The sequence below is a fragment of the Geotrypetes seraphini genome, chromosome 3, assembly GCF_902459505.1.
Source record: "Geotrypetes seraphini chromosome 3, aGeoSer1.1, whole genome shotgun sequence".
Taxonomy (NCBI): domain Eukaryota; kingdom Metazoa; phylum Chordata; class Amphibia; order Gymnophiona; family Dermophiidae; genus Geotrypetes; species Geotrypetes seraphini.
In genome coordinates, this window is record NC_047086.1 from 190916768 (window position 1) to 190943577 (window position 26810).

Sequence of the window (26810 nt, forward strand, 5' to 3'; positions counted from 1 at the left end):
AAAGAAAGTCTTATAAGAGTTGAGACCAATTCTATACCTCATTTCTGTCAATGTGGCTCTAAAGATGCCACACTTCCACATAGAGACTGGTCGGTTATAGCGGCAGTGACGCTTGGGGAATTTATAAGATTATTTTTACCAGGTATATGTCAAAGTACACCTGAAATTGGAAGTCTTCTTTTTGGGCATCCTGACCTTTAGCAATTATTACCCTAAGCAAAAGTATAGAGGGGGTAATCTATATGAAGCAGCAGTTATAAGCCTGGCCAACCATTAGGCAAAGACTAGGCATTCACCTAGGGCAGTGACTTTTACCAGGTGCAGTCAAAGCAATAATCTTGCAGCCACACAAACTCAAAAGAACCATCTGTATGTACTTTTACCAGATAAAAATTTATTATTTAAAAATATGGGCTGATTTTCAGGGTATTTAAGCAGGCTAGAGATGCTCTGGCCCATTTAAATTGCTTGTCGCCGCCCAACTGCAAATATTTAGTGGCACTAAACTAAGCACTGCTACTGAATATCATCTCTGATTGACCCAAAAAAGATGAGCCGGTCACCACTTTCTTCCCCATACCCCTCCATTCCCTCAGCTGCTGGTTCTCGGCTCTAAAACAAGGATAGATTTGAAGTTATTTCACAGCATATCCAAGGATAGTAGGGTTGGCTGGGTTCAGCTTCAGTCGAGGTGTTACGTGTCGTAGTTTTAGCTCTTTGAAGCCAGCCTGTTCCAAGTTTTTCCATATTTCTCGCATCAGATGGCACCCATCAAACAGTCGTTGCCAGGTGGGGTCCAAGATCTGTTGGAAGAAGAAGGTCCAACTGGAAGTATGTCCAATCACATGCTCCATGAAGAAAAAGGCACCACCCTAGAAAATACAATTATATGGGTGATATCATAAATTACCATATATACTCGAATATAAACTGGGATTTTTGGGCCAGCGCCCACCCACCCCTCCCAAATTTTTTGCAGGCCTCTGCCAGGCTATACACCCTGTGTCCCCCCCCTCCCTGCCCATTGTACCTCTGCCGCTGGAATCCCTGGTGGTCCAGAGGTGGTGTGGGCGGAAGCGAAGCTTTCTACGCTCCTACTATCTCTCTTCGCCTATCTCCTCCTGTGTCCCCTACCTCCTTGAACTCCGCTCAGCTGATAAAGTCTCTCCTATCTGTGCTCTTCTCTTCAACTGCCAACTGCAGACTCTGTCCCTTCTACTTTGTTTCACCATATGCTTTTGACTCCTAACTCCTCTCACCTTGGGTTCTGCATCCCCAACCCTATATGTCATGTCTGCCTGTCCAAGTTAGATTGTAAGCTCTTCTGAGCAGGGACCATCTATAAATGTCAAAATGTACAGCATTGCGTACGCCTTTCAGGGTTATATAAATGATTAGTAGTAATAGTATGTACCAGGATGATCAGGTGTTCTTGGATAACTGGTGTTGAATTTTAAATAAATGTTCTCGGGCCCTTATAATTCTCCTGGCAGATACTACCATAAAGAAAGTAGATACTTCCTTATCTCGGCATAAGTAACAATACTATTGGGCTTTACCAATGGGAGAGGCTAAAGCAACAAATTGTTTCATGAGTTTATTATTAACCACTAATTAGCCCTCAAAACAAACTTTATTTATACAAGCTATCTTACTGTAGACTTAGGAGTAATGCCAGGAAATACTTTTTCATGGAGAGGGTGGTGGAAACCTGGAATGCCTTCCCTGTGGAGGTGGTGGAGACAAAAACGGTGACCGAGTTCAAAAACGCATGGGATAGACACAAACGATCCCTAAATAGAAAGAGGATAGAACATAAGAACATAAGCAATGCCTCTGCTGGGTCAGACCTGAGGTCCATCTTGCCCAGCAGTCCACTCATGCGGCAGCCCAACAGGTCCAGGACCTAAGCAGTAATCCTCTATTTATACCCTTCTATTCCCTTTTCCAGCAGGAAAATGTCCAATCCTCTCTTAAATCCCAGTACTGTATTCTGCCCTATAACGTCCTCTGGAAGCGCATTCCAAGTGTCCACCACATGTTGGGTAAAGAAGAACTTCCTGGCATTTGTATTGAATCTGTCCCCTTTCAACTTTTCCGAATGCCCTCTTGTTCTTTTATTTTTTGAAAGTTTGAAGAATCTGTCCCTCTCTATGCCCCTCATGATCTTATAAGTCTCTATCATATCCCCTCTAAGTCTCCTCTTCTCCAGGGAAAAGAGACCCAGTTTCTCCAATCTCTCAGCGTATGAAAGGTTTTCCATCCCTTTTATCAGACGTGTCGCTCTTCTCTGAACTCTCTCGAGTAACGCCATATCCTTCTTAAGGTATGGTGACCAAAACTGGACACAGTATTCCAGGTGTGGGCGCACCATCGCCCGATACAGCGTCAGGATAACTTCTTTCGTCCTGGTTGTATTGACACTAGACTCAAAAGATCAACAACTATAATTTCATTTATGATTCGCAGGAGTGATGATTAAATACAGTCCCAGCAGTGAGGAAGTGAAGTTGATGCTGGACAGTCTTGGACGGTCTTTGTCTCATAGATGGCAAAACAGATCAGGACGGGTTGGAGTTAGCTTTGACAGCGACTCCGGCACTGGGGCAATGTGGCTGACACCGGACGGACTTCTATGGTCTGTGTCCTGTAAATGGCAAGATGGATCAGGAGCAAGTATGCATATTTTATAGCACATTTATATCATCTGAGTGTAGGTCTTGCTTATCGTGGGGAGGACATCTTATAGAGGAACTTTGCAAGTAAAATGAATAACTACTAGATCATGAGACTGCTGGGCAAACTGGATGGACCACGCAGGTCTTTATCTGCCATCACTTACTATGTTACTCCCCCAACCCCCCAAACTGTCATTACCCATATAAAACAAGTACCTGAATATAATGAGTACAGCATTGTGTACATCTAGTAGCGCTATAAAAATTAGGAGCAGTAAAGCCACCCCATGTAACTGCCTCACCCTTTACCCCTTGCAAATTCCCTTTCACCCTACATATTTCCCCACTTCCCTTCAAACTGGCCCACCCTAAAAAAAACTATCCCTGCAACCACCTACAAACTATCTCATTCCCAAAGCTATGCCCTGCAAATGACCCACCACCCTGAAAACTGTCTCACTCCCAAACCATATCACCAGTAGCTATCCCACCACCCCACAAACTACCTCCAACTCCCACCATCCTCAAATTGCCCCATCTTTATGAACTATACCACCATCCTGTACATTGCCCTACTACCCTTAAAATACCCCCAATCCCAGAACTATACCTGCAACTGCCCTCCTACCCCACAAACTGCACCCACCACTAAAAACTATCCCACCTGTGACAGGGGAAATGTGGCAACCCAAGAAATCCTTAGATTTCAGCAAGGGAATAAAAGAACTTGCCCTGTCACTGGGGAAAGAGCCAGAAATAGCGGTATTCAGCTAAAGAAAAAGCTGCAGGAAATAAAAAAACATGCCTGCACCAAAGGCTTATTTATCCTCATCTGAGACTGAGACAGTCCATAGATTCCACATCTCCTGCTCTAGTTAGAGAAGAGGGGGAGGGGTGGAGAAATCATTGAAGGATAAGCTACCTCAGAACACTTTGAGGCAGGCAGGTAAAATCACTATGCCTCAGCCAATGAAAATATCTGTTCCACCTAGGAGCCTCCTTAAACAGGTGGGGGACCAGAGAGTGAGGGAGAAGAACTCCACTGCAATAGCCATTCATGGAAGGAAGGCTAAGAGAGAGATGAAGTCGCCTAGAGCTTGTATGGTATGTGCGACGCACAAATGGAAGAAATAAATAAACTTCTAAGGCTCAATGAGGCTAGACACTTTACATAAGGTGGGAACCATATGTCAGAGGTCCACAACGTAGAAATGCTCTCTGAGCCAGAAGAAAGTGAAACAGAGCCAGTGATAGATGAGTGTGTGTCTATTAGTACAACAGACATACAGAAATGTTATGAGAGCCAGGTGAAAATACAGAAGAGTTGGCTGGTACCTGGTATGATTAATAGTTTCTTAAAAGCTAAAATAAAGATTGTCAGGAGATATTCCTGCTTATAATAGAAAGCTCTTTGTTCAGTCTGTGTTAAAGGCAGTGTGAACCTAAGAAAGAAAGCTAACAAACTTCCAGAAGCCACAGTGCTGTACTTCTGTTATGTGCAGAAGTTGCAGTTTGGGGGGAGGGGAAACCAGTAACCCTTTCCTTTTAGGAGAACAGTATTATGCTATAGCTTGACAGAGGTGCAGTTTGTTGGTCGGATCCCATCTGGATGTTGAGTGACTGAGTGGTGCCGATGTCTGGGGACTTTCCTTGGCCTGCATCTTCTGCCGGGATCCGCTCAGTTCTTTGGATCCTGAACTCTCTTTCCTCATTGTTCACTTGTCTGGTCTGTTCCCTCCTCCTATTCCAGCCCGTTGGGGAAGATCTTGCTTTTGGCTGTTCCTCCACTTTAGAGCCTTCTTGCTCTAATTCATTAATGAATTGTGAAATTAAGGCAGATATGTTGCTCCATTGGACCGGATTGAAGCCATGGTAGTAACATAGTAGATGTCGGCAGATAAAGACCCGAATGGTCCATTCAGTCTCATCCATCTAGTAATGGTCCATCCAGTCCATCCATCTAGTAACAGCTCAGACTCTCATAGAATTCTGAGCATCAGAGCTGTTACCACCATGGCCGGTGCTAAAAAATGCTCTACAGTTTTGTAAAAGGAGGGATAAAATAAAAATACGTAGACAAAGGTTAAATTGGACCACCAAGAAGCTAGACTCTGCATACAATGCAACACCACAGAAACAGCGATGCATCTCCCCTAAAACAAAAAAAATAAATAAATAGAATTTTTTTTCTACCTTGTCTTCTCTGGTTTCTGCTTTCTTCATCTTCTTGTCACTCTCTTCCTTTCATCCACTGTCTACACTCTCTCTGCCCCTTCTATATGGCATATTCTCTCCTTCTATTCCCCTTCCAGAAACTTTATGCCTCCCCCTTCCATTTCTCCTTTCACCCCCCATTGGTTTGACATCCATCTTCTTCCCTTCCCTCCTCCAATGATCTGGCATCTCTCTCTTCTTCCCTTTCCTCTCCCGCACCCCCATGGTCTGGCATTTCACTCTCTCCTCTCCCTTCCCCCCCACTTCCATCAGTATCTGCCCCCTTCCTTTCCCTCTAACCCAATTCCATCCAGTATCCTTCCCCCTTATGTCTCTCTCCCCTTTCCCTGCACACTAATTCCATGAGCATCTGCCCCCTTTCTTTCCCTCCAACCCAATTCCATCCAGTATCCTTCCCCCTTATGTCTCTCTCTCCTTTCCCTGCACACCAATTTCATCAGCATCTGCCCCTTTCTCTCCCTCCACCACCCTTCCATACCACCCTGACCCCCTTTTTGTCCCTCCACCACCCTTCTATGCTCCTCTCTCCCTCCAAACCAGCAAGGTCCCACGATGACTGCTTCTGCTGCCTCTGCCTCCGCCTCTGGAAATGTGACGTTGGAGGGGGTGGGCTGGAAGACACAGGGAGTTGCAGCAAGGTCCCGTGATGACTGCGGCTGGCGGTCCACCCCCTCTGACATCACTTACCTCTTTCGGAGTAGAGGCGGCAGATGGCAGTCATCGGGGGACCTTCCTGCACTTCAGCGCAGCTGCCAACTCTGTGTCGGAATAAGTACGGCAGCCGCGCTGAGGTGCAGGTGCCGTTTAGAGCAGCGCGGGAGGTTCCGGACCCGGCCAGTCGGCTGTGCACCCCCGTAGAGTTGGCACCCGGGGCACTCTGCACCTCCCGCCCCTCCCTTGGTACGCCACTGCTTGGTGATCTCATGAAGATCTATGGTGCTCCCTTGCTGTGGTCGCTTCTATCCCTTGGCACAGCTGATGCAGACGTGCCAAGTTAAAAAGAAAAAAAAAAAAGGTTAAAAGATTACCTCTATGTCAAACCAACAGGAAAACATGTTGGTCAAGACTGATGTTCCGGTTGCATTAGAAATTCTGTTTTAAATCAGACTTTTAAGAGCAGTACTAACCTGATAACAGCTAGCAAAGTTTGAGTTTGTTCAGTAAACATGGAATAAGCTAAAGTAAATATGTGGTATTGACTGTGTGGAAATAATAAGCGTACATTTTCTATGGTTTGGTAAGAGGTTGTTTCTACATATTTCTTTAATCTGACCTTAATTAACCTCCTCCTTTTTTTAAAGTATGTTTATTAGCAATGACAACACAGACTGTACAGTCAACCAACACTACAAATATAAACTCCATGATACAGATGAGAACAGGCATTCATTTACAAAGCTGCGCTAGTGTTTATAGCTCCTGCCAGGGCGTTAGCAGCTCCGCTTATAGAATTCCTATGAGCGTCCGAGCTGTTACTGCCCCGGCCGACGCTAAAACCACTAGTGCAACTTTGTAAAGGAGGGGGTAAGATTGTTAATTAATCTTTGTTACTATTAATTTAAACTGAATAAAAGCCATACGTTAAATCCCAAGTATATATATATACTAGCTGATGCCCCGGCATTGCACGGGTATTTAATTATAGCAATAACACTGTAAATGGATTCAAATAAAGATACTTTATAGTGGTGAATGAAATTATTTTTTTACAGCTTAATAAAAAGTACAATATTCAAATTATAATGTGAAATATTTGACAAAATGAATACAATACAACTAACGCAAAACATGATTATAAACAACAATTTTAGTTTCACCTCCAGGAACAAGAACATATAAATTCTTGGGTGAACCCACCCTTGAGCAAGCAACATAGAGTTGTGGGCAGCGAGACCCCCAGAACATACCAGCCCAGGTAGTGAGGGATCTGCATACTAAGTTTCGTTCAAATTGGTCAAGCCGTGTTTGAATTACAGTGAGAATGGCAGCTTTTTACATTTTTTCCATTGACATGAATGGGTGAAATCTGATTTTCTGTTTGTAGCTCCGCCCACGTGTGCAGGTGGGCCGCGAGACCCCCAGAACATATCACCCCAGGTAGTGAGGGATCTGCATACCAAGTTTCGTTCAAATCGGTCAAGCCGTTTTTGAATTACTGTGAGAATGGCAGCTTTTTACATTTTTTCCATTGACATGAATGGGTGAAATCTGATTTTATGTTTGTAGCTCCGCCCACGTGTGCAGATGGGCCGCGAGACCCCCAGAACATATCACCCCAGGTAGTGAGGGATCTGCATACCAAGTTTCGTTCAAATCGGTCAAGCCGTTTTTGAATTACTGTGAGAATGGCAGCTTTTTACATTTTTTCCATTGACATGAATGGGTGAAATCTGATTTTCTGTTTGTAGCTCCGCCCATGTGTGCAGGTGGGCCACGAGACCCCCAGAACATATCACCCCAGGTAGTGAGGGATCTGCATACCAAGTTTCGTTCAAATCGGTCAAGCCGTTTTTGAATTACTGTGAGAATGGCAGCTTTTTACATTTTTTCCATTGACATGAATGGGTGAAATCTGATTTTCTGTTTGTAGCTCCGCCCACATGTGCAGGTGGGCCGCGAGACCCCCAGAACATATCACCCCAGGTAGTGAGGGATCTGCATACCAAGTTTCGTTCAAATCGGTCAAGCCGTTTTTGAATTACAGTGAGAATGGCAGCTTTTTACATTTTTTCCATTGACATGAATGGGTGAAATCTAATTTTCTGTTTGTAGCTCCGCCCACGTGTGCAGGTGGGCCGCGAGACCCCCAGAACATATCATCCCAGGTAGTGAGGGATCTGCATACCAAGTTTCGTTCAAATCGGTTAAGCTGTTTTTGCGTGATCGCGGCACATACACACATACATACCTCCGATTTTATATATGTAGATATTATATATATATATATATATATACCGTATTTGCCGGCGTATAAGACGACTTTTTAGTACCTTAAAATCATCCCCAAAGTCGGGGGTCGTCTTATACGCCGGGTACAGTTTACATGCCCTTACTTGCGGGGCTGGATGTACTCAGTCGCGCGGCTCTTCTTCTCCCTACCTTCTCTGTTTGCAGCACAGAGCCGAACGGAAGTCTTCCCGACGTCAGCGCTGACGTCGGAGGGGAGGGAGGGCTTAAACAAAGCCCTCCCTCCCTCCGACATCAGCGCTGACGTCGGGAAGACTTCCGTTCGGCTCTGTGCTGCAGGCATGGCAGGTAAGGAGAAGGAGAGTAGCCTCGCGGTTCGAGGGGCGGCCGCCCCGCCCCGGTTGCAGCACAGCCGGCCAGGTTCCCTTACTTTTGTGGCACTTCCCCGACCGACTGATAACAGCCCGGGTCCGACAATCCTCCCTGCCCTGTAGCCGCGAATCTAAATACCTTCTTACAGCAGCTGTAAGAAGGTAATTTAGATTCGCGGTTAAGGGCAGGGAGGTTTGTCGGACCGGGGCTGTTGTCGGTCGGTCGGGGAAGTGCCACAAAAGTAAGGGAACCTGGCCGGCTGTGCTGCACCCGGGGCGGTAGAGAAGGTGTGCGGAAGAAGGGGTCGTCTTATACGGCGAGTATAACACAAAACTCTATTTTTTAACTGAAAGTTGGGGGGTCGTCTTATACGCCCAGTCGTCCTATACGCCGGCAAATACGGTATATATATATATATACACAGTGGCTCTGGGAGAGAAGGTGAAGTAGTCAGGTGCGCAGGTGGTATTCTCATACATCCTGTCGAGGGTAAGAGCCAGGTCAGAGAAGCACACATCTTGGAGATGGCTATGTGGATGGTGTCATCGAGAACATTTTGGCTACCTGGACCATGGGATGATTTTCCAAGGGTTGCCGAGCGGGGATGGTATACATCTATCAAAGAAGGGAGGAAATATCTTCGGCGGCAGGCTGGCTAATCTACTGAAGAGGTCTTTAAACTAGAAGTGATGGGGCAGGGTGATCAAAGCCCCTGGGTGAGTATAAACCCTCAGGTAGGTAAATCACTGAATACCTCTACATAGATGGGAAAAGAGGGCAATGCCTGGAAAGCAGTATATACTAATGCTTGAAGTATGGGAAACAAGATTCTGGCTCTAGAAGCTATGATGGAAGAAGATGAGTTGGATAGTGGCGATCACAGAGACATGGTTCACGGAGAACCATGACTGGGACTGTTCAGGAAAGACAGGTTAGGAAGAAAAGGAGGGCAAGTTGCATTATACATTAAAGATCATATTAAACCACACAATTGCAGGATCTGAATGGCAAGGAAGAGGCACTGTGGATCAATTTGGAAAGAGGGAATGGTAAATATATTTACATTGGTGTGATATAGAGGCCTCCTTTACAGACAGAAGAAGTGGTTCAAATTACATCCCCACTGCGTTAGGGAAGAGTCTTTTTGCGACGCTTATCTGGGCTAAGGATGAACTCCTGCCGGTTCAGAGCGACGAGTGAACAAAGCAGACTGGACTGAGAGTAGCAAGCAACGGTCCTGGTTCTTAAAGAGCATGAGAACAAAGCTAAGTACTTCAAGCTCTATTAGGTTTAAAAGTTTACAGCACATATGCACTTTTTGAAATGGCACTTTAAAGCACTAGTACACTTTGCACTAGTGCACTTTCTGTCGGTCCAGAGTCTCTGAAATGAACTATGAGGTCTAAATAGTTTTTAGCATTAATGAATTACATAGTCCCGTTAGTATTAAATAGTAGTTTTAATGTAAATCATTGAAGAAATAAAAAAATTATACTTAATGATTATACTTAAAGATGGTAGGGAGGAATGGCTCAAGCCAGTGATGTGAAAGTGAGTAAGAGAAAAGAAGTGTCTTTCTCTTTGAAAGAACCCTGTATGGGTGAAAACTTAATACTCAATATTCTGAGGCTTGTTCCCATTTATAAGTAGATAAAAATAAATAAAAGAGAAAAGAATTACCTCCAGTGTCATTTTGGTGGTTCTATATATTGTATTTAATTGATAGGTAACCATCAGGTTTTTTTCTACTGGTGTTTATTTAAACATTACCAATCAGTACAAGGGGAAAACAGCCGTATAAGCTATGCGACCATTTTTGTTTTGTCTTTTCCACTGTTAAGTTGCATGGAAGTTCTTTAAAAGTATGAATCTGTGAAAGATAAGATATGTTTTACATCTTTCCCCTGATGTAGCAGTGGTGGTGTTGTGAAACAGAAGTACTTTCTGTTGGGAGAAGTTTGCCGTGGTGATTCTGAAGAAGGAAGTTGGTTCTTCGCCACGGACTCAGCACCAGCCATTGTCTGGTAATAGTGCTGAATACATGAATAGACCACCGACAGTTGGAGCTATCAGATGTCGGCAATATTCAGTGCAACTATCCTGATAAATTAGGACAGGAATGTTTCTGAATATCACTTCAAACCGGCTAATATATGCTTTACCCTTGCCCTGCACCAGCAATATCCAGCTAGTGCCAGAGAAATCTGTAACAATGTCAGCAACACTATACAGAAAATGACAGCAGATAAAGACCATATGGAAGGTCAGAGTGGATAGCCCATAATACCTAGCTTCCCTTCCTCTCCCTTAGAGATCCTATGTGCTTGTCCCAAGATTTCATGTATTCAATTACAGTCTTTATCTCCACCAGGAGACCATTCCACACATCTACCACTCTTTCTGTTAAAAAAAAAGTATTTCCATAGGTTACTCCTGAGTCTGTCCCTTTTTGGCTTTATCCTATGTGATGTCGACCAAGCAGCAGAGAATAGTTGAATGGGAGGGGCTGCTGAGTTTCCATATAGAATCTGGTGTAGGATACATGACGATTTTTAAATTATCCGGGATGAAATTGGGAGCCAGTGCAGTTGCCTGATGAAGGTTGTGATTGAATCAAATTTCTTTAATTTGAAGATTAGTCTAACGGCTGTGTTCTGGATGAGTTGCAGTTTGCGGGTGAGAGTAGCGTTGATACCAAGGTAGGTGGAGTTGCAATAGTCCAGTTGAGGTAGGACCATCATCTAAACAATCAGGGTAAAATGGTGTGGGTGAAAGTATGGTCTTGTGAGTCGCAGTTGACGCATAGTGTAGATGGTTAGAAATTTGTGGTTCCATTGTGAGGGTGTCATCTAGGATGCAGCCTAGTACCTTGGTGGATTTCTCCATGATGAGAGTGATGCCTGATGGAAGTGTGAGGTTAGGAATGACATTCTGTTGTACGGTGCAGAAACCAATGGCTTTGGTCTTAGTGGCGTTCAGTTTCCACTTCTTGTTCATTGCCCAGGTTTGAATTTTATCTATATTGTTTGAGATTTTTTCGGCAATATTAGGGTAGTTTTTGGTTATGGGGATGAGAAGGAGAATATCGTCGGCATAAGAAAGTACAGTTTCGTCTTCCATTTTGACTTGTCCCAAAGAGCTCAGATTGGGGACAATGGGGAGCCTTGTGGGATGCCACAGAATGCCTTCCAAGGATTGGAGTATGATTCTTGCCTTTTGACCAAGTATTCGCGATTTTGTAGGAAGTTAGCAAACCATTTTAGTATAGTCCCTGTTATTCTGATTTCCAAGAGTTTGGTTAGGAGTAATTGGTGGTCCACTGAGTCGAAGGCTGTGGAGATATCAAATAGAAACAGTATTGCCTGATGACCTGAGCTTAGCAACTGTTTGATTTTAGTGATTAGAATGATGATGATGAGCTCCATGCTGTGCTTTTTTCAAAAGCCGTTTTGGGATGTATGGAGGCAGGAGTGTTGCTCTATGTAAGAGGCTAGCTGCTTGCTGACATGGGACTCAAGGATTTTTGTGAGGATCAGAATGCCAGCGATCAGTCTGTAGTTGGATGCTAAGGCGAGGTCTGCTTGGGCTGTTTTCGGTATAGGGGTTAGGGCTATTTTGCCCAATTCTTTGGGTAAATGCCCTTGGTTCAGGGAATTATTTAGCAGGATGGTGAGACATTTAATATGATGCGGTGCTGCAGAAAGAAGGCATGGAGGACATTTGTCAAGGGGACTGCTTCATAAGGCTAGTTTTGATAATAGCTTATTGGTATCAAGGATGGAAAGGTTGGTGAACGAAGACCAGATCTGATCAGCTTTTAAGGGTTCAGTGTATTCCATATAGTTGGGGTGGGAGGTGTTTGTTGTGGCTGTCTTGGCAACTTCCGATTTTGCTTGACTTTGTTGAGGAAGAAATCTGCTAGTTCATGGGCTGAGATTTTATGAGAGGGGGTTGCAATTTCTTGGTTTGGGGGGGATGTAAGTTGTACTAGGCGGAACAGTTTTTTGCTGTCGGTTGTGTTGCCTCCTATTTTACTGGCGTAGTAGTTTTTTTGTTTCGGATATATTGTCCTTAAATTTATTTATGGCAGCTCTCCATTGTGTTCTGGCGTATTCTTTTTTTCTCAATTTCCTCTCTAGACACTCTTCCCTTCTGCCTCCCTGGAGCCGCTGGGCTAGGCTGGGCTGGGGCAGCTCCCAACAACGGGTCTGCCCTGAAGAATAAGGATCAATCAAAAGTTGGCATTGCAAGGGGTGTCGGGAGTTGGAGCTCGTCTCCCACACTCTTCCCTTCTGCCCTCTCCACCAGTTGCTGGTCTGGTCTGGGCAGGGGCGGCTTCTGGCAACAATGGAGCTGCCCTGAGGGATGTAGGAAAACAAAATATGGCACTGCAAGGGGCGTCAGAGGTGGAGTTCGTCTTCCACGCTCGTCCCTTCTGCCTCCCTGCGTATTGCAGGAAAACAGAAGTTGGCGCTGCACTGGGCGTCGGGGGGCGGAGCTCATCTCCCACACTCATCCCTTTTGCCTCTCTGCAGCAGCTGGACTGGGTTGGGGCAGCTCCCAGCAACAGTGGAGCTGCCCTGAAGAGTATAGAAATCAGAGAAGTGTCGTCACTCCTACCACACTTTAAACATTCTGCCAGCACAGTAGAACTGTACATATGACTGCCCTAAGAACTACCCATAAGGCTTAAGAGCCGGCAGAAAACAATCGGAGTCCCCCAGGCATCCAGTGCTGTGGTCTCCTCTGCGACGGCTCCCCAGATTCCTCCAAGTCCCGTGTGCTCTTCCTCGTTCGGTTTCCTGTCTATGGCTCGCGCCTCTTTTCCACGCGACACCTGACGAGCCTCTCTCATTCTCTCCTCCTGGGCACATGCACGCCTTCTTTGATCAGAGTCTGTGTTCCTCCAGACCATCTTATTCTGTCCAACTTGCGACTCCCTTTACCTCGGTCTGTGGCTGCTGCAAAACGATTCTGAAGCTGAGGTCAGGGTCTTGGCACTGTCGCCTCCTGAGTCTCGGTGCAAGGCCGCACACCCCGGGATCCTTACATCCCCAGGCCCGAGCAAGGATCACAGTCTTCAGGTCAAAAAGAACTCTCCAAGTAAAGAAAAAGAGCCAACGGCAGGCCCAGAGTAAAAAAAAAGGTAGGGAACAGAAAGGTAGAAAAATAACACAATGTGAACTACAAAAACAGTCTGAATTTGCGAAGCTAGCACAGAGCTACTTACTCATGCAGCCATCTTGATTACACAAGTTATAGTCATTCATGCTTAAATACTGGTTGGCAATTTACCATCCACTTATAAGCATTTGGGACACAATGGGAGTCAATATTCAGCCAGCAATAGTGAGCATTTTGCTGACCGCCTGTGGTGTTATTCCCAATGATTCAATGCCAGGTTATTTCTATTCTGTATAACATTTATAGCCCGCTCTAATCTCCAATCAGATTCTAGGCAGATAACAATGTTTAAAAATAATATGTTTTTAAATTTTTTCAATTTTTCAAAGATATAATATGATGAAACTTTCCTTAATTCAAAAGGAAGATCATTCCAAAGTTTGGTTCCTACATATTCAAAAGATCTACCGTATTTTCGCGGATATAACGCGCACCCGTGTAAAACGCGCACACGGGTATAGCGCGCAGAAATCACGATGATATGTACAAAAACTTTTGTATACCGCGCTCACGGGTATACCGCGCATGATGCCCGACGCTCCTTTCACCCGCCCTGACTTTCCGTGCGCTGTTCCGACTCTCCGTTCACCCCCCCTGACTTCCATGCACTGCCCTGACTTTCCGTGCGCTGTCCCGACTCTCCGTTCACCCCCCCCTGACTTTCCGTGCACTGTCCCCCCTTGAAGTCCTGTCCCCCCTTGAAGGTCTGTCCCCATCCTGAAAGCCTGATGCCCCCCCCGACGTCCGATACATCCCCCCCCCGGCAGGACCACTCGCACCCCCACCCCGAAGGACCGCCGACTCCCCAACAAGATCGGGCCAGGAGGGAGCCCAAACCCTCCTGGCCACGGCGACCCCCTAACCCCACCCCGCACTACATTACGGGCAGGAGGGATCCCAGGCCCTCCTGCCCTCGACGCAAACCCCCCTCCCCCCCAACGACCGCCCCCCCCAAGAACCTCCGACCGCCCCCCCAGCCGACCCGCGACCCCCCCTGGCCGACCCCCCACCCCCCTTCCCCGTACCTTTGGTAGTTGGCCGGACAGATGGGAGCCAAACCCGCCTGTCCGGCAGGCAGCCAACGAAGGAATGAGGCCGGATTGGCCCATCCGTCCTAAAGCTCCGCCTACTGGTGGGGCCTAAGGCGCGTGGGCCAATCAGAATAGGCCCTGGAGCCTTAGGTCCCACCTGGGGGCGCAGCCTGAGGCACATGGTCGGGTTGGGCCCATGTGCCTCAGGCCACGCCCCCAGGTGGGACCTAAGGCTCCAGGGCCTATTCTGATTGGCCCACGCGCCTTAGGCCCCACCAGTAGGCGGAGCTTTAGGACGGATGGGCCAATCCGGCCTCATTCCTTCGTTGGCTGCCTGCCGGACAGGCGGGTTTGGCTCCCGTCTGTCCGGCCAACTACCAAAGGTACGGGGAAGGGGGGTGGGGGGTCGTGGGGGTCGCCAGGGGGGTCGCGGGTCGGCTGGGGGGGCGGTCGGAGGTTCTTGGGGGGGGCGGTCGTTGGGGGGAGGGGTGTTTGCGTCGAGGGCAGGAGGGCCTGGGATCTCTCCTGCCCGTAATGTAGTGCGGGGTGGGGTTAGGGGGTTGCCGTGGCCAGGAGGGTTTGGGCTCCCTTCTGGCCCGATATTGTCGGGAAGTCGGCGGTCCTTCGGGGTGGGGGTGCAAGTGGTCCTGCCAGGGGGGGGGATGTATCGGACGTCGGGGAATCGGCCGGGCAAGAGGGCTTGGGCTCCCTCTTGCTCCGATCGTGGATGCGGGTGCGGGTGGGAGCGCGTGCGAGCGGTCGATCGGGGTGGGGGTGCGAGCGGTCCTGCTGGGGGGGTGAATCGGGCGTCGGGCGGGGTGGGCACTATGTTTAAAAACTTTTGTATACTGCGCTCACGCATATAACGCGCGAGGGGTATGCGCGGTATGTAAAAACGCGTATAACGCGCGCGTTATATCCGCGAAAATACGGTACTCATCAAAGACTTCAAATGAATATATTTACTTGTTGAATAACTGAGCTTCAAAGATTGCTGAAAACGAGAAGCAATCCTACTTACTGGAAAGGATAAATATTGTAATAAACCTTCAGGTCCCATTCCATATAAGATTTTATATATCAATGTAACCACTTTCCAGGCTTCGGCACTGAATATCCAGTTTATGTGGAGCCAGTTAAATTGATACTCAGAACTTAAGCGACTATGGGTTACCACATAAAGATAGGATTGTATTTTATGTGGTCCCTGGTTGGGTAAATGCTCTATATAAGCACTTAACCAGCCATGCTGACTCCACCTCCAGAACATCTCCAAAATAGCTGGTTTTCATTTAGGTGCTAACCACTAATTTTCAGCATTGAAAACCCATTACATGCTGCTGAAAATTACTGGATAGTCCTGAACAAGCAATTTAATCAGTCAGCGGCCATTTCTGCCCAGTTAAATTATTCTATCGACCAGCATATGTTACATTGCAGCCACTTCCTGGTTCGTACATGCAAGCATGCATTGGCTCAGTGAGTCCCTCTTTTACTACTACTGCTACTTATTTCTATAGCGCTGAAAGGCATATGTAACACTATATATTTAACTGGCTGCTACCACCAATACTGGGTCCAAGAATGTCACCTAGTCCTAGGAGGTAGGACAGAAGGAGCCATGATGTCAGGAGGAAAGGTGAGAATAGAAGCCAAAAGGAAAGACAGGTGGTGCCATGAGTCCAGGACTCTCCAGCCTTCCTTCATTTTTATAAAAGTTCTATTGCCACTGTTTGCTGACCTTTACTTCTATGTATTCTACATGCTGCTGACAAGGGCCATCTATTAATTTTCAGCATTACTTTCATCCTATGTCCCCCCCCCCCTTTCCAGAGCTTCCTCTCATGTTTCTTTGAACTGGAAAAAATGTTCTGAAATGAAACATAGTAACATAGTAGATGACGGCAGATAAAGACCCGAATGGTCCATCCAGTCTGCCCAACCTGATTCAATTTAAATTTTTATTTTATTTTTTTTTATTTTATTTTTTGTAATTTTTCTTCTTAGCTATTTCTGGGCAAGAATCCAAAGCTTTACCCGGTACTGTGCTTGGGTTCCAACTGCCAAAATCTCTGTTAAGACTTACTCCAGCCCATCTACACCCTCCCAGCCATTGAAGCCCTCCCCTGCCCATCCTCCACCAAACGGCCATACACAGACACAGACCGTGCAAGTCTGCCCAGTAACTGGCCTAGTTCAATATTTAATATTATTTTCTGATTCTAAATCTTCTGTGTTCATCCCACGCTTCTTTGAACTCAGTCACAGTTTTACTCTCCACCACCTCTCTCGGGAGCGCATTCCAGGCATCCACTACCCTCTCCGTAAAGTAAAATTTCCTAACATTGCCCCTGAATCTACCACCCCTCAACCTCAAATTATGTCCTCTGGTTTTACCATTTTCCTTTCTCTGGAAAATATTTTGTTCTACGTTAATACCCTTCAAGTATTTGAACGTATGAATCATATCTCCCCTGTCTCTCCTTTCCTCTAGGGTATACATATTCAGGGCTTCCAGTCTCTCCTCATATGTCTTCTGGCGCAAGCCTATCATTTTCGTCGCCCTCCTCTGGACCGCCTCAAGTCTTCTTACGTCTTTCGCCAGATACGGTCTCCAAAACTGAACACAATACTCCAAGTGGGGCCTCACCAATGACCTGTAAAGGGGCATCAACACCTTCTTCCTTCTACTGACCACGCCTCTCTTTATACAGCCCAGCATCCTTCTGGCAGCAGCCACTGCCTTGTCACACTGTTTTTTCGCCTTTAGATCTTCGGACACTATCACCCCAAGGTCCCTCTCCCCGTCATTGCATATCAGCTTCTCTCCTCCCAGCATATACGGTTCCTTCCTATTATTAATCCCCAAATGCATTACTCTGCATTTCTTTGCATTGAATTTTAGTTGCCAGGCATTAGACCATTCCTCTAACTTTTGCAGATCCTTTTTCATATTTTCCACTCCCTCTTCGGTGTCTACTCTGTTATAAATCTTGGTATCATCTGCAAAAAGGCACACTTTCCCTTCTAACCCTTCAGCAATGTCACTCACATACATATTGAACAGGATTGGCCCCAGAACCGAACCCTGAGGGACTCCACTAGTCACCTTCCTTCCTTCGAGCGATTTCCATTAACCACCACCCTCTGGCGTCTGTCCGACAGCCAGTTTCTGACCCAGTTCACCACTTTGGGTCCTATCTTCAGCCCTTCATTACATTACATTACATTACATTAGTGATTTCTATTCCGCTTGTGCCTTGCGGTTCTAAGCGGATTACATTAGAAGATGGCTGGTCATTTCCAGGCGATGACAATACAATTATTTGTATAACTTTACAAACTTTGCATACCTAACTTTACATAACTTTTCGTACATAACTTTACATAACTTTACGTGGAGTTACTTTGTGTTACTTTACATTATCCTTACCGTGCTTGCATAACTTGCATTAAGTTTACATAATTTATCTTACATAATTTATCTTACATAACTTTACAAGACTTTACGTAGAGTTATTTTATGTTATTTTACCTTATTATTCCAGTACATTGCAAAACTTACATTACATGATATTACAAAGCATAACCTTATGTTATATTACAACGCATAACCTTATGTTGCTTTACATAATATTACAAAGCATAATCTTATGTTACCAAAAAATCGTCTGTTCCTAGGTTGTTATATCTGATTTTTCGGTATTTGGGGAAACTGTGTTTCTAGATATGAATTGGCTTTTCGCCCGATGCAACTAGATTAGATGTTGCCTATGGGGACGAAATTGCAGTTGGTTGTGAGTTGCAGGAGGTTATGAAGGGAGAGAAGATGATGGTAGATTATAATATTGGGATGTGTTTTTTGAATAGTATGGTTTTTATATCTTTTCGAAACGCTTTGTAGTCCGTAGTTGTGGTCAGCAGCTTGGATATGATGGGGTCAATTTTCGCGGCCTGTGTAGCAAGTAGGTTGTCATATAGCTTTTTGCGTTTTGTGCCTTTGAGTGAGGGGTAGGTGAATGGGGTCTGGGTTCTCCTTACTCTAGTTGAGAGGTTTCGGGTTAGGCGGCTGTTTAGGTAGAGAGGTGCTGTTCCGTTTAGTGCTTTGAATAATAGACAGTATAGTTTGAATTGAGTTCTTGCTTGTATCGGTAGCCAGTGTGAGTCGAGATAGGCATTAGTGATGTGATCGTATTTTCCTAGCGAGTAGATAAGTCTGAGTGCTGTGTTCTGTACTGTCTGTAATTGTTTGGTCATGTAAGCGGGGCAGGGTAGATAAAGGCTGTTGCAGTAGTCTACAAGTCCTAGTACAAGTGATTGGACTAAGATCCTGTATTGTATTTTGTCAAAGAATTTTCTTATTTTTCGCAGGTTGCGCATGGTGTAGAAGGCTTTTTGGATGGTTTTGTTAGTATGAGTCTGCATTGTGCATCTCCTGTCTATTGTTACTCCCAGGATTTTGAGTGCTGGCTTTATTGGGTATGTGATTGCATTTGTCATCAGATCAGTTAAGGTAGGTTCTTTGTCTTTTTCTAGCAGCAGGAATTTGGTTTTATCCGTGTTTAGTTTAAGTTTGTGGTTGGTCATCCATGTTTCTACCGTTTCCAGAGTTTTTTCAGTCGTCCTGATGAGTTGGGGTCTTGGGTATTGAAGGGGAGAAGGATTGTTATGTCGTCTGCGTAGCTGAATGAGACTATATTTAGGGAGTCTAGAGTGGTGCCCAGTGAGGATACGTAGAGGTTGAAAAGTATGGGTGATAATGGAGATCCTTGTGGTACTCCACAGGGGTTTGACCAAGGGTCAGATATGTGGTCTTTTGTCTTTACTTTATAAGTTCTAGTTTTAAGGAAGCCTTGGAACCAGTTGAGTACCAAACCTGTGATCCCTATGGCGTCTAGTATCTGGAGTAGTATGTTGTGATCCACTAGGTCGAAAGCTGCTGAAAGATCTAGTTGGATAAGTAGTATCCTGTTCCCTTTGCTGAGGTGTTGGTGGGCTATATCCATTAGAGATACAAGTAGTGTCTCTGTGCTGTGGTTTTTTCTGAATCCTGATTGTGATGGGTGTAGTATGTTGTGGTCTTCTAAGTAGTTGGTGAGGTATTGTGCTACAAGACCTTCTTGTAGTTTGATATATAATGGGATTGAAGCGATGGGTCTGTGGTTGGCTGGATTATTGTTTGGAGCTTTGGGATCTTTCGGTATGGGGGTGATAATAATCTCGCCTAGTTCTGGTGGGAAGTGACCATCTGTGAGCGTGGATTGTAGCCAGTTCATGAGGTTAGCTTTGAACTTGATGGATGCGGTTGTTAGCAGGTACGATGGGCAGCTGTTTAGGTCACAAGAAGTTTTACTATATTTGTTGTATAGTCGAGTCATGTCGTTCCATTGTACTTTGGGGAAGTTAGTCCACGTTCTGTCAGCTACTAAGGCTTCATCTATTGTTGGTGTTGTTATAATCTCATCGAGGAGGGTTAATGAATTGTTGAATGTGGATCTGATATTGGTGATTTTGTGCTTGAAGTAGTCTGCTAATTGGTGGGCTGAAGGAGATTGGTTTCCTTGAGTAGCTAGGAAAGGTTTGGTGTCCGTGAGTTTTCTTACAATATTGAAGAGTATTTTTGAGTCTGGGTTTTCAGTGCCTATTAGTTTGGAATAGTATGCTTTCCTTTTTTCCTTTAGTTTGATGTTATATTGTTTGATTTGGATTCTCCATGCTACTTTTGTTTGGTCTTGTTTCTGTTTTTTCCATATTCTTTCGAGGTGTCTGCATTGTCTTTTTAAATGGAGAAGTTCAGCGTCGAACCATTTGTCTGAAGGTCTACAGATTTTGTTTTTTGTTTTTATTGGTGCTAGCTCGTTCAAAGTAGCTTCGCTAAGGGTACGCCAGTGAGTTACAAATTCTTTGGGGTTGATGTGGTCGAATGCTGGATCTACCTTCTCCCAAAATGTAGTAGGATTGATTTTCTGTCGTGTGTTGATGTGGATTTTTTGGGGTGCGGGTTTGTGGTTGTTTAGAGCCCAATTTATAGTGAAAGTGTATTTGTAGTGGTCTGACCAGAGGGAGGGGTGCCATATACCGTTGGATGTGTGTATGTTTTGAGTGTCAAGGTTATGGGACGTGAATGCTGCAATGTCCAGTTGGTGGCCTTTTTCGTGTGTGGGTTCGGGGTTAAGTATCTGATAGGATAGGGTATCGAGATATGAGAGTATTCCCTCTACTTGTTTGGAGGAGTGGTCTTCTAGATGGAGATTTAAGTCTCCGAGGAGTAAGTTGTGGGTGGAAGTTAGTGAATTCTGGAGAATGAATTCTTTGAGTTCTTGTTTTGATGTGGACCATTTCCCTGGTGTGACATAGCATAGAATGCAGGTCAGGTTTCCGGAGAGAGTGTTATCGGAGAGTTGACATGCTAGAAGGTCCAGGTGAGGGGATGAGTTCTTGGCTAGGACTTTTAAGTTAAAGTTGTTTTTTACTATGATGGCTAACCCTCCCCCTCGTTTGTTTTCTCGACAGACAAGCTCTAATTTATATCCTTTTGGGCAGAGATCTATTATGCTTGGGTCGGAGTCTGAAGTGATCCAGGTTTCAGCTAGGAATAGGCATCCTAGATGATCTTTGATTAGCCAATCTTTGATTAATTCCACCTTTGGATTGATTGATCTTATGTTCATGTAAGCACATTTTATTGGTGTGAAATTTGTGAAGGAGAATTGTGAACTGATTGAGTTGAGGAAGATTCTTGGGGGTGTCAAGTGTTTATGGCTGTTTGTCTTGGGTTTTGGCGGGGGTCGTTTACCCCAGAATGTTGGGATGCTTTCTAGGCTGGAGTTAGGACATGGTGTCAGAGTTCTGAAGGAGTGGAGTTTCCTGGCTGGTGGAGTTTGCCTGAGGTCTGTTGTAATGATTGGGATGGAGTAAGTATGGTAGCCTGCTGTTTTCCAGTTGGATATGAGGAGGGCGAGCAACAGAAGGACAAGCAGGGTTTTAGGAAGGCGGGTTGCCATTGTTGGTGAGTAAGGTTGCTAGGGCGTTAGTTGCTAAATATACGATGTGAGTGATCTGACTGATAGGATTATCTCTTAGCTGTTGCTTTATCCTATTTTGGGGAGCTGGTGAGCTGCTTGTTTCTAGTTTGCTTCACTACTGCCGCTTCACGAAGGCGCTCACTAAGGCGCATGCGCCTTTGTCGTGCGCCTTCGTCGGCGCGCCGAACGGCTGCGCGCCGTGGGCAGTCCAAATTTCAACCGATCTGTCCCTCGCTGGTCACGGGAGAGGGGCGGAGCGGAGCTCGCACGCTCTCCTCTCCTCGAATCTCCGGCGGCTCTGCTGGTGGCTGAGATGGCCCTGCAAATGGCTGCGCGCCGTGGGCAGTCCAAATTTCAACCGATCTGTCCCTCGCTGGTCACGGGAGAGGGGCGGAGCGGAGCTCGCACGCTCTCCTCTCCTCGAATCTCCGGCGGCTCTGCTGGTGGCTGAGATGGCCCTGCAAATGGCTGCGCGCCGTGGGCAGTCCAAATTTCAAGTTTGTTCAACAGCCTCCTATGAGGAACTGTATCAAAGGCTTTGCTGAAATCCAAGTAAATTACATCTAGCATATGTCCTCGATCCAGCTCTCTGGTCACCCAATCAAAAAATTCAATCAGGTTCGTTTGGCACGATTTACCTTTTGTAAAGCCATGTTGCCTCGGATCCTGTAACCCATTAGATTCAAGGAAGTACACTATCCTTTCTTTCAGCAACACTTCCATTATTTTTCCAACAACTGAAGTGAGGCTCACCGGCCTGTAGTTTCCTGCTTCATCCCTGTGACCACTTTTATGAATAGGGACCACATCCGCTCTCCTCCAATCCCCAGGAATCACTCCCGTCTCCAGAGATTTGTTGAACAAGTCTTTAATAGGACTCGCCAGAACCTCTCTGAGCTCCCTTAGTATCCTGGGATGGATCCCGTCTGGTCCCATCACTTTGTCCACCTTCAGTTTTTCAAGTTGCTCATAAACACCCTCCTCCGTGAAGGGGCAAGAATCCTTAACAGAATCCAACTAAACCTGCCATCCGCAAAATACCTCCACTACAAGCACATTTTCCACTCTATGCTAACTTATCTGGGTGTAAAAGCCTGGAATGATCTACCAAAAGACATTGTAACATCATCTATTTAGGAGCACCCAAAAAAATTCTAAGGATATTTCAGAATACAGCTGTTTGATTGATTTTTGGTTTAAAAAAGAATAACCATATTAGTCCATATTATCATTTACTTCATTGGCTGCCTTTGGAGGCAAGAGTATTATTCAAATTTTCCTGCATCTACTTTAAGCTGATATCGGGATTGTCTCCAGTTTACCTTTTTCCTCATTTTGTGTTGCATAGACCATCAAGAGAAACTAGAAACTTCTACTTATTTGCTTATCCAAAAATTAATGAGTGTAGATCAGGGATCTCAAAGTCCCTCCTTGAGGGCCGCAATCCAGTCGGGTTTTCAGGATTTCCCCAATGAATATGCATTGAAAGCAGTGCATGCACATAGATCTCATGCATATTCATTGGGGAAATCCTGAAAACCCGACTGGATTGCGGCCCTCAAGGAGGGACTTTGAGACCCCTGGTGTAGATATAAGATCTTCTTAGATAGGACCCTAGCATTTCAAGTTGGTAGGCAACAATCTTGGTTAGGTAAATGTATTCAGCAATCTATGTTATCCTATTGCAGTTTACAAAAATTAATTAAGACCACTTTGTTTGATAAGTTGATTACTTAGTGAGTTTTATTATTGAAATTCTATTTTACCAATATTTGTATTTTTTATAGTATTATTGTATTTTGCTGATTGTCCAACTCTTTTTAGTGTAAACCACCTAGAACTTTTGGTTATGGCAGTATAAAAGAATAAAATTATTATTATTATCAGGAAAGAAACAAACTACATTCGGAAAATACCTGAAGACTCACCTCTTTGACAATTAACTGTCTTAATTTCTATATAGCACCCCCCACTTCTAGGTCCCTTCTCTTGCTTTTCTAAGCCCCCTTCCCCTTCTACTTTCCCTTTCCTCTTTGATCTGTTGCACTGAGCCTGTTTAGGTATGTGCGACTCACAAATGGAAGATTAGATTAGAACTTGCACAGTTTAGTGAGTGCAGCTCTGGCAGATTTTTCAGGCAGACTGGATAGACCAGTGTTTTTCAATCTTTTTACACCTATGGACCGGCAGAAATAAAAGAATTATTCTGTGGACCGGCGGTTGAAGAACACAGGGCTAAGTCATGGGCCAGACCCCGCCCATCTCTACCCAATCTCCACCCCCAGATCCCGCCCCCATAATAGTACTTATTGCACCTTGCATGTCCCATGCCTCATCTGGAAGCCTTCCCTCTGACGTTGCAAAGTCAGAGAGAAGGCTTCTGGTTCAGGCGCAGGATGCTCGTAGGAGCCACTGCCCGTGGCTTTGTGCACTGAATCAGTTAGGAAGAGGGAGCTGGCTCGAAGATAACGCCGCATCGATTGCACCGTGGACCGGCGGTTAAAGAACACTATTTTAGGCGTGATACACGTTCTGGCCCTGTGGACCGGCACAAAATTTCTGTGGACCGGCACTGGTCCATGGACCGGTGGTTGAAGAACACTGGGATAGACCATACAGGTCTTTGTCATCATTTACTGTGTTACTGTGAACACATAGGTTGTCACAGGGAAACCCCACACTAGTTGCCTTGTCACCACTATTAGGCTTGACTCCATTGCATTTAAGCAGTCATACAGTCTTTGGGATGAGTAGGCAATAGCAGTCTGGGGTGGGGAATGGAGAAAAGGGGCTGAGTAATCAGAACTGGGGGAGTAGGGAGAAGAGGGAAGGGAGAGACTGTTCATGGAATGTTAATTCTGTTAATGCACATAGATTTTTTTTTCCTGTTCTCACCCCCCAGTTCTAATGCCTCTATAAGGAATAACCCAAGGCAGTTCCTCTCTCTAAAGGTAGTGAAAAATATACTATATATGTTTTCTACAAAACTGATATCCATCCCTTGTTTTCTAGCTTTTATTTCTAAAGTATAAAAATGAAAAACAATTTTCCAATTTCTCACAAAAGAAGCAGCTTGTATTTTCTCCTTTCCTCATTCACTGCAGGTTTTAATGAACATCTCCCTCTGGTACCCAGTACTTACCGGTCTAAGCACTCTCTTGATCTCCCTCAGCACAGCGTCTATGTCTTTCACTGAACAGAACACTAGGGTACAGACCACCACATCCACTGAAGCAGTAGCCACCTGGGTCATTTCCTCCCCGGGGGTCACTAGGAAGCTCTCAAACTTCAGATGCTCATTTTTCTTCAAACTCTTATCCAAGTACCTCTGGAAGTGAGGGTTGGGGTCCACACAGGTTACTCTGCAACCCTGAGGGTAGAACTGGAAGTTAGCACCACTGCCACAGCCAATTTCCAGCAGAGTGAGCTGGCCTGAGGGACCTGCATAGTCTCCCAGGGTGCTGAACAACTCCTTCTTGTACAGTTGCATGTGATGGTTGACAAATCTGGTAATTTTGCTCATAAAGAAGGAGAAAAACCTCTTACAGATAGGATCCCAGAGTCCCAGGAAATGTAGCACATAGACTGGAAATACCAGGAGGCCAACAACCAGCTTGAGGACAGTTATGAGAAGTGCCATGGCTTGAGAAATTAAAGTAAAGTGAAGTCTAGTTTAAGAACAGTAGCAGCTTGGTAGGGTGGAGCATATTCTCTTGGCACAGGCTGCAGCCTGCCTTTTTGCAGCCAGAGCTCAGGCTGAAAGAGAAGTCACTACAGAGTTCCGCAGACTGGTTCTGTGAAGTTTTCATTGTGCATTTGCCTCCCCTGCATAAAGTCCTAGCCAGCTCTGTAACAGCATTTCAGAGTTTTAGAAACAGCACTGCGTACATAATTCCTAGTAGTTTTAAGGAACCTTTAGTGCAGTAAAAAAATCAATGCTTCCCTGCCCCCCCCCCCAAAAAAAATTGTGCTTCTCTGTACTTTAGTGGAAAATTGAAATATTTTCTCCTCCCCTTCATGTTCAGTAGCATTCTGAAATGTTGCCATAATTTCAAGAAGATAAGTACAGTTTATATGATTCTTATATATGCCAAAGTTCATAGTCCTGAGTGAGAGAGATTGAAAGGAGGAGGGGAGACTAGTTTAATAGAGTTTTGAGGTGTATATAGTGGAATAATTCTGATGAAATTCAACTCTGTATTCAGATATGCTTAAACTGTTTAAATATCACACCCACTGCAGAAAAAAAAAACCAATTACGGAGAGATCCAGCAAATAGATACAGCTCTACAACATTTCAGGTGGCTGGGTGTGTGGTGGGGGTGGGGGTAAGGACCCCTGGTTATCCCCTTACTCTTTGTGATTTCTAACTGAACGATAAGAACATTTCAAAATTGCCCTTTTCAAGCATGATCTGCAACTTGCCACCCAGTATATTAAGAGGGCCATTTTCTAAGTGCTTGTAGTTGTGGAAAGTATGTATGTACTTCTTGCTCTGTGGCTTAGTGAAAATACTTTGAAAATTGTGTCAGGAAAAACTACCTGCATGTAGGAGAAAGTTAACGATGCTTTTGTATAACACTCTGGTGAGACCCCATTTAGAATACTGTGTACAATTCTGGAAACCACACTTTCAAAAAGAAATAAAAAGGATGGAGTTGGTCCAGAGGAAGCCTACTAAAATGGTGTGTGGTCTTTGTCATAAGGTGTATGGGGACAGACTTAAAGATCTCAATATGTATACTTTAGAGGAAAGGTGGGCGAGGGGAGATATGATAGAGATGTTCAAATAACTACGTGGTATAAATCTGCATGAGTCAAGTCTCTTTCATTTGAAAGGAAGCTCTGGAATGAGGGCATAGGATGAAGTTAAGAGGTGATAGGCTCAGGAGTAATCTGAGGAAATACCTTTTTACAGAAAGGGTGGTAGAAGCGTGGAACAGTCTCCTGGAAGAGGTGGTGCAGACAAAGACTGTGTCTGAATTCAAGATGGTGTGGGCTAGTTATATGGGATCTCTTAGAGGAAAAAATAATGGTTACTGTGAATGGGCAGACTAGACAGACCATTTGGCCTTTATCTGCCATCATGTTTCTAATTTTCTCTCAGATTCTGGCAGAGGGCACATAAAGTTATTTTATTTGTTTAGTACTAGAGAAGGATCCAACTTCCATGGCTGGACTCCATACCAAGCATGCACCAGACTTCTACTCACTCTCCCAATGATGTTAGACCGCACAAGTTGCTAAATAACTCAAACCTTTACTTCTTCTTGGAACACAGAAGAGACAATACTCTTGAACCATAACGGTTTTCTTTTCTACATTCCAAACTTATGTACAAAGTCCCAATCAGATGTAAATAGCCCAGATATACTGGG

At 45.0% G+C, this 26810-nt stretch overlaps 2 protein-coding genes across 2 annotated transcripts in view; one reads left to right on the forward strand and one right to left on the reverse strand.

Annotated features, from left to right (window-relative positions):
• NCKAP1L (NCK associated protein 1 like) overlaps positions 1 to 26810 on the forward strand; it is a 265246-nt gene that overhangs the window by 5022 nt on the left and 233414 nt on the right. The window lies entirely within an intron of this gene.
• LOC117357708 (methyltransferase-like protein 7A) lies at positions 473 to 25072 on the reverse strand. Its single transcript, XM_033938676.1, has 2 exons — positions 24575 to 25072; positions 473 to 872 (listed from the first exon to the last, which is right to left on the reverse strand). Exons 1-2 carry the CDS (start codon positions 25070 to 25072, stop codon positions 636 to 638), a joined length of 735 nt encoding a protein of 244 aa, XP_033794567.1. The 3' UTR covers positions 473 to 635.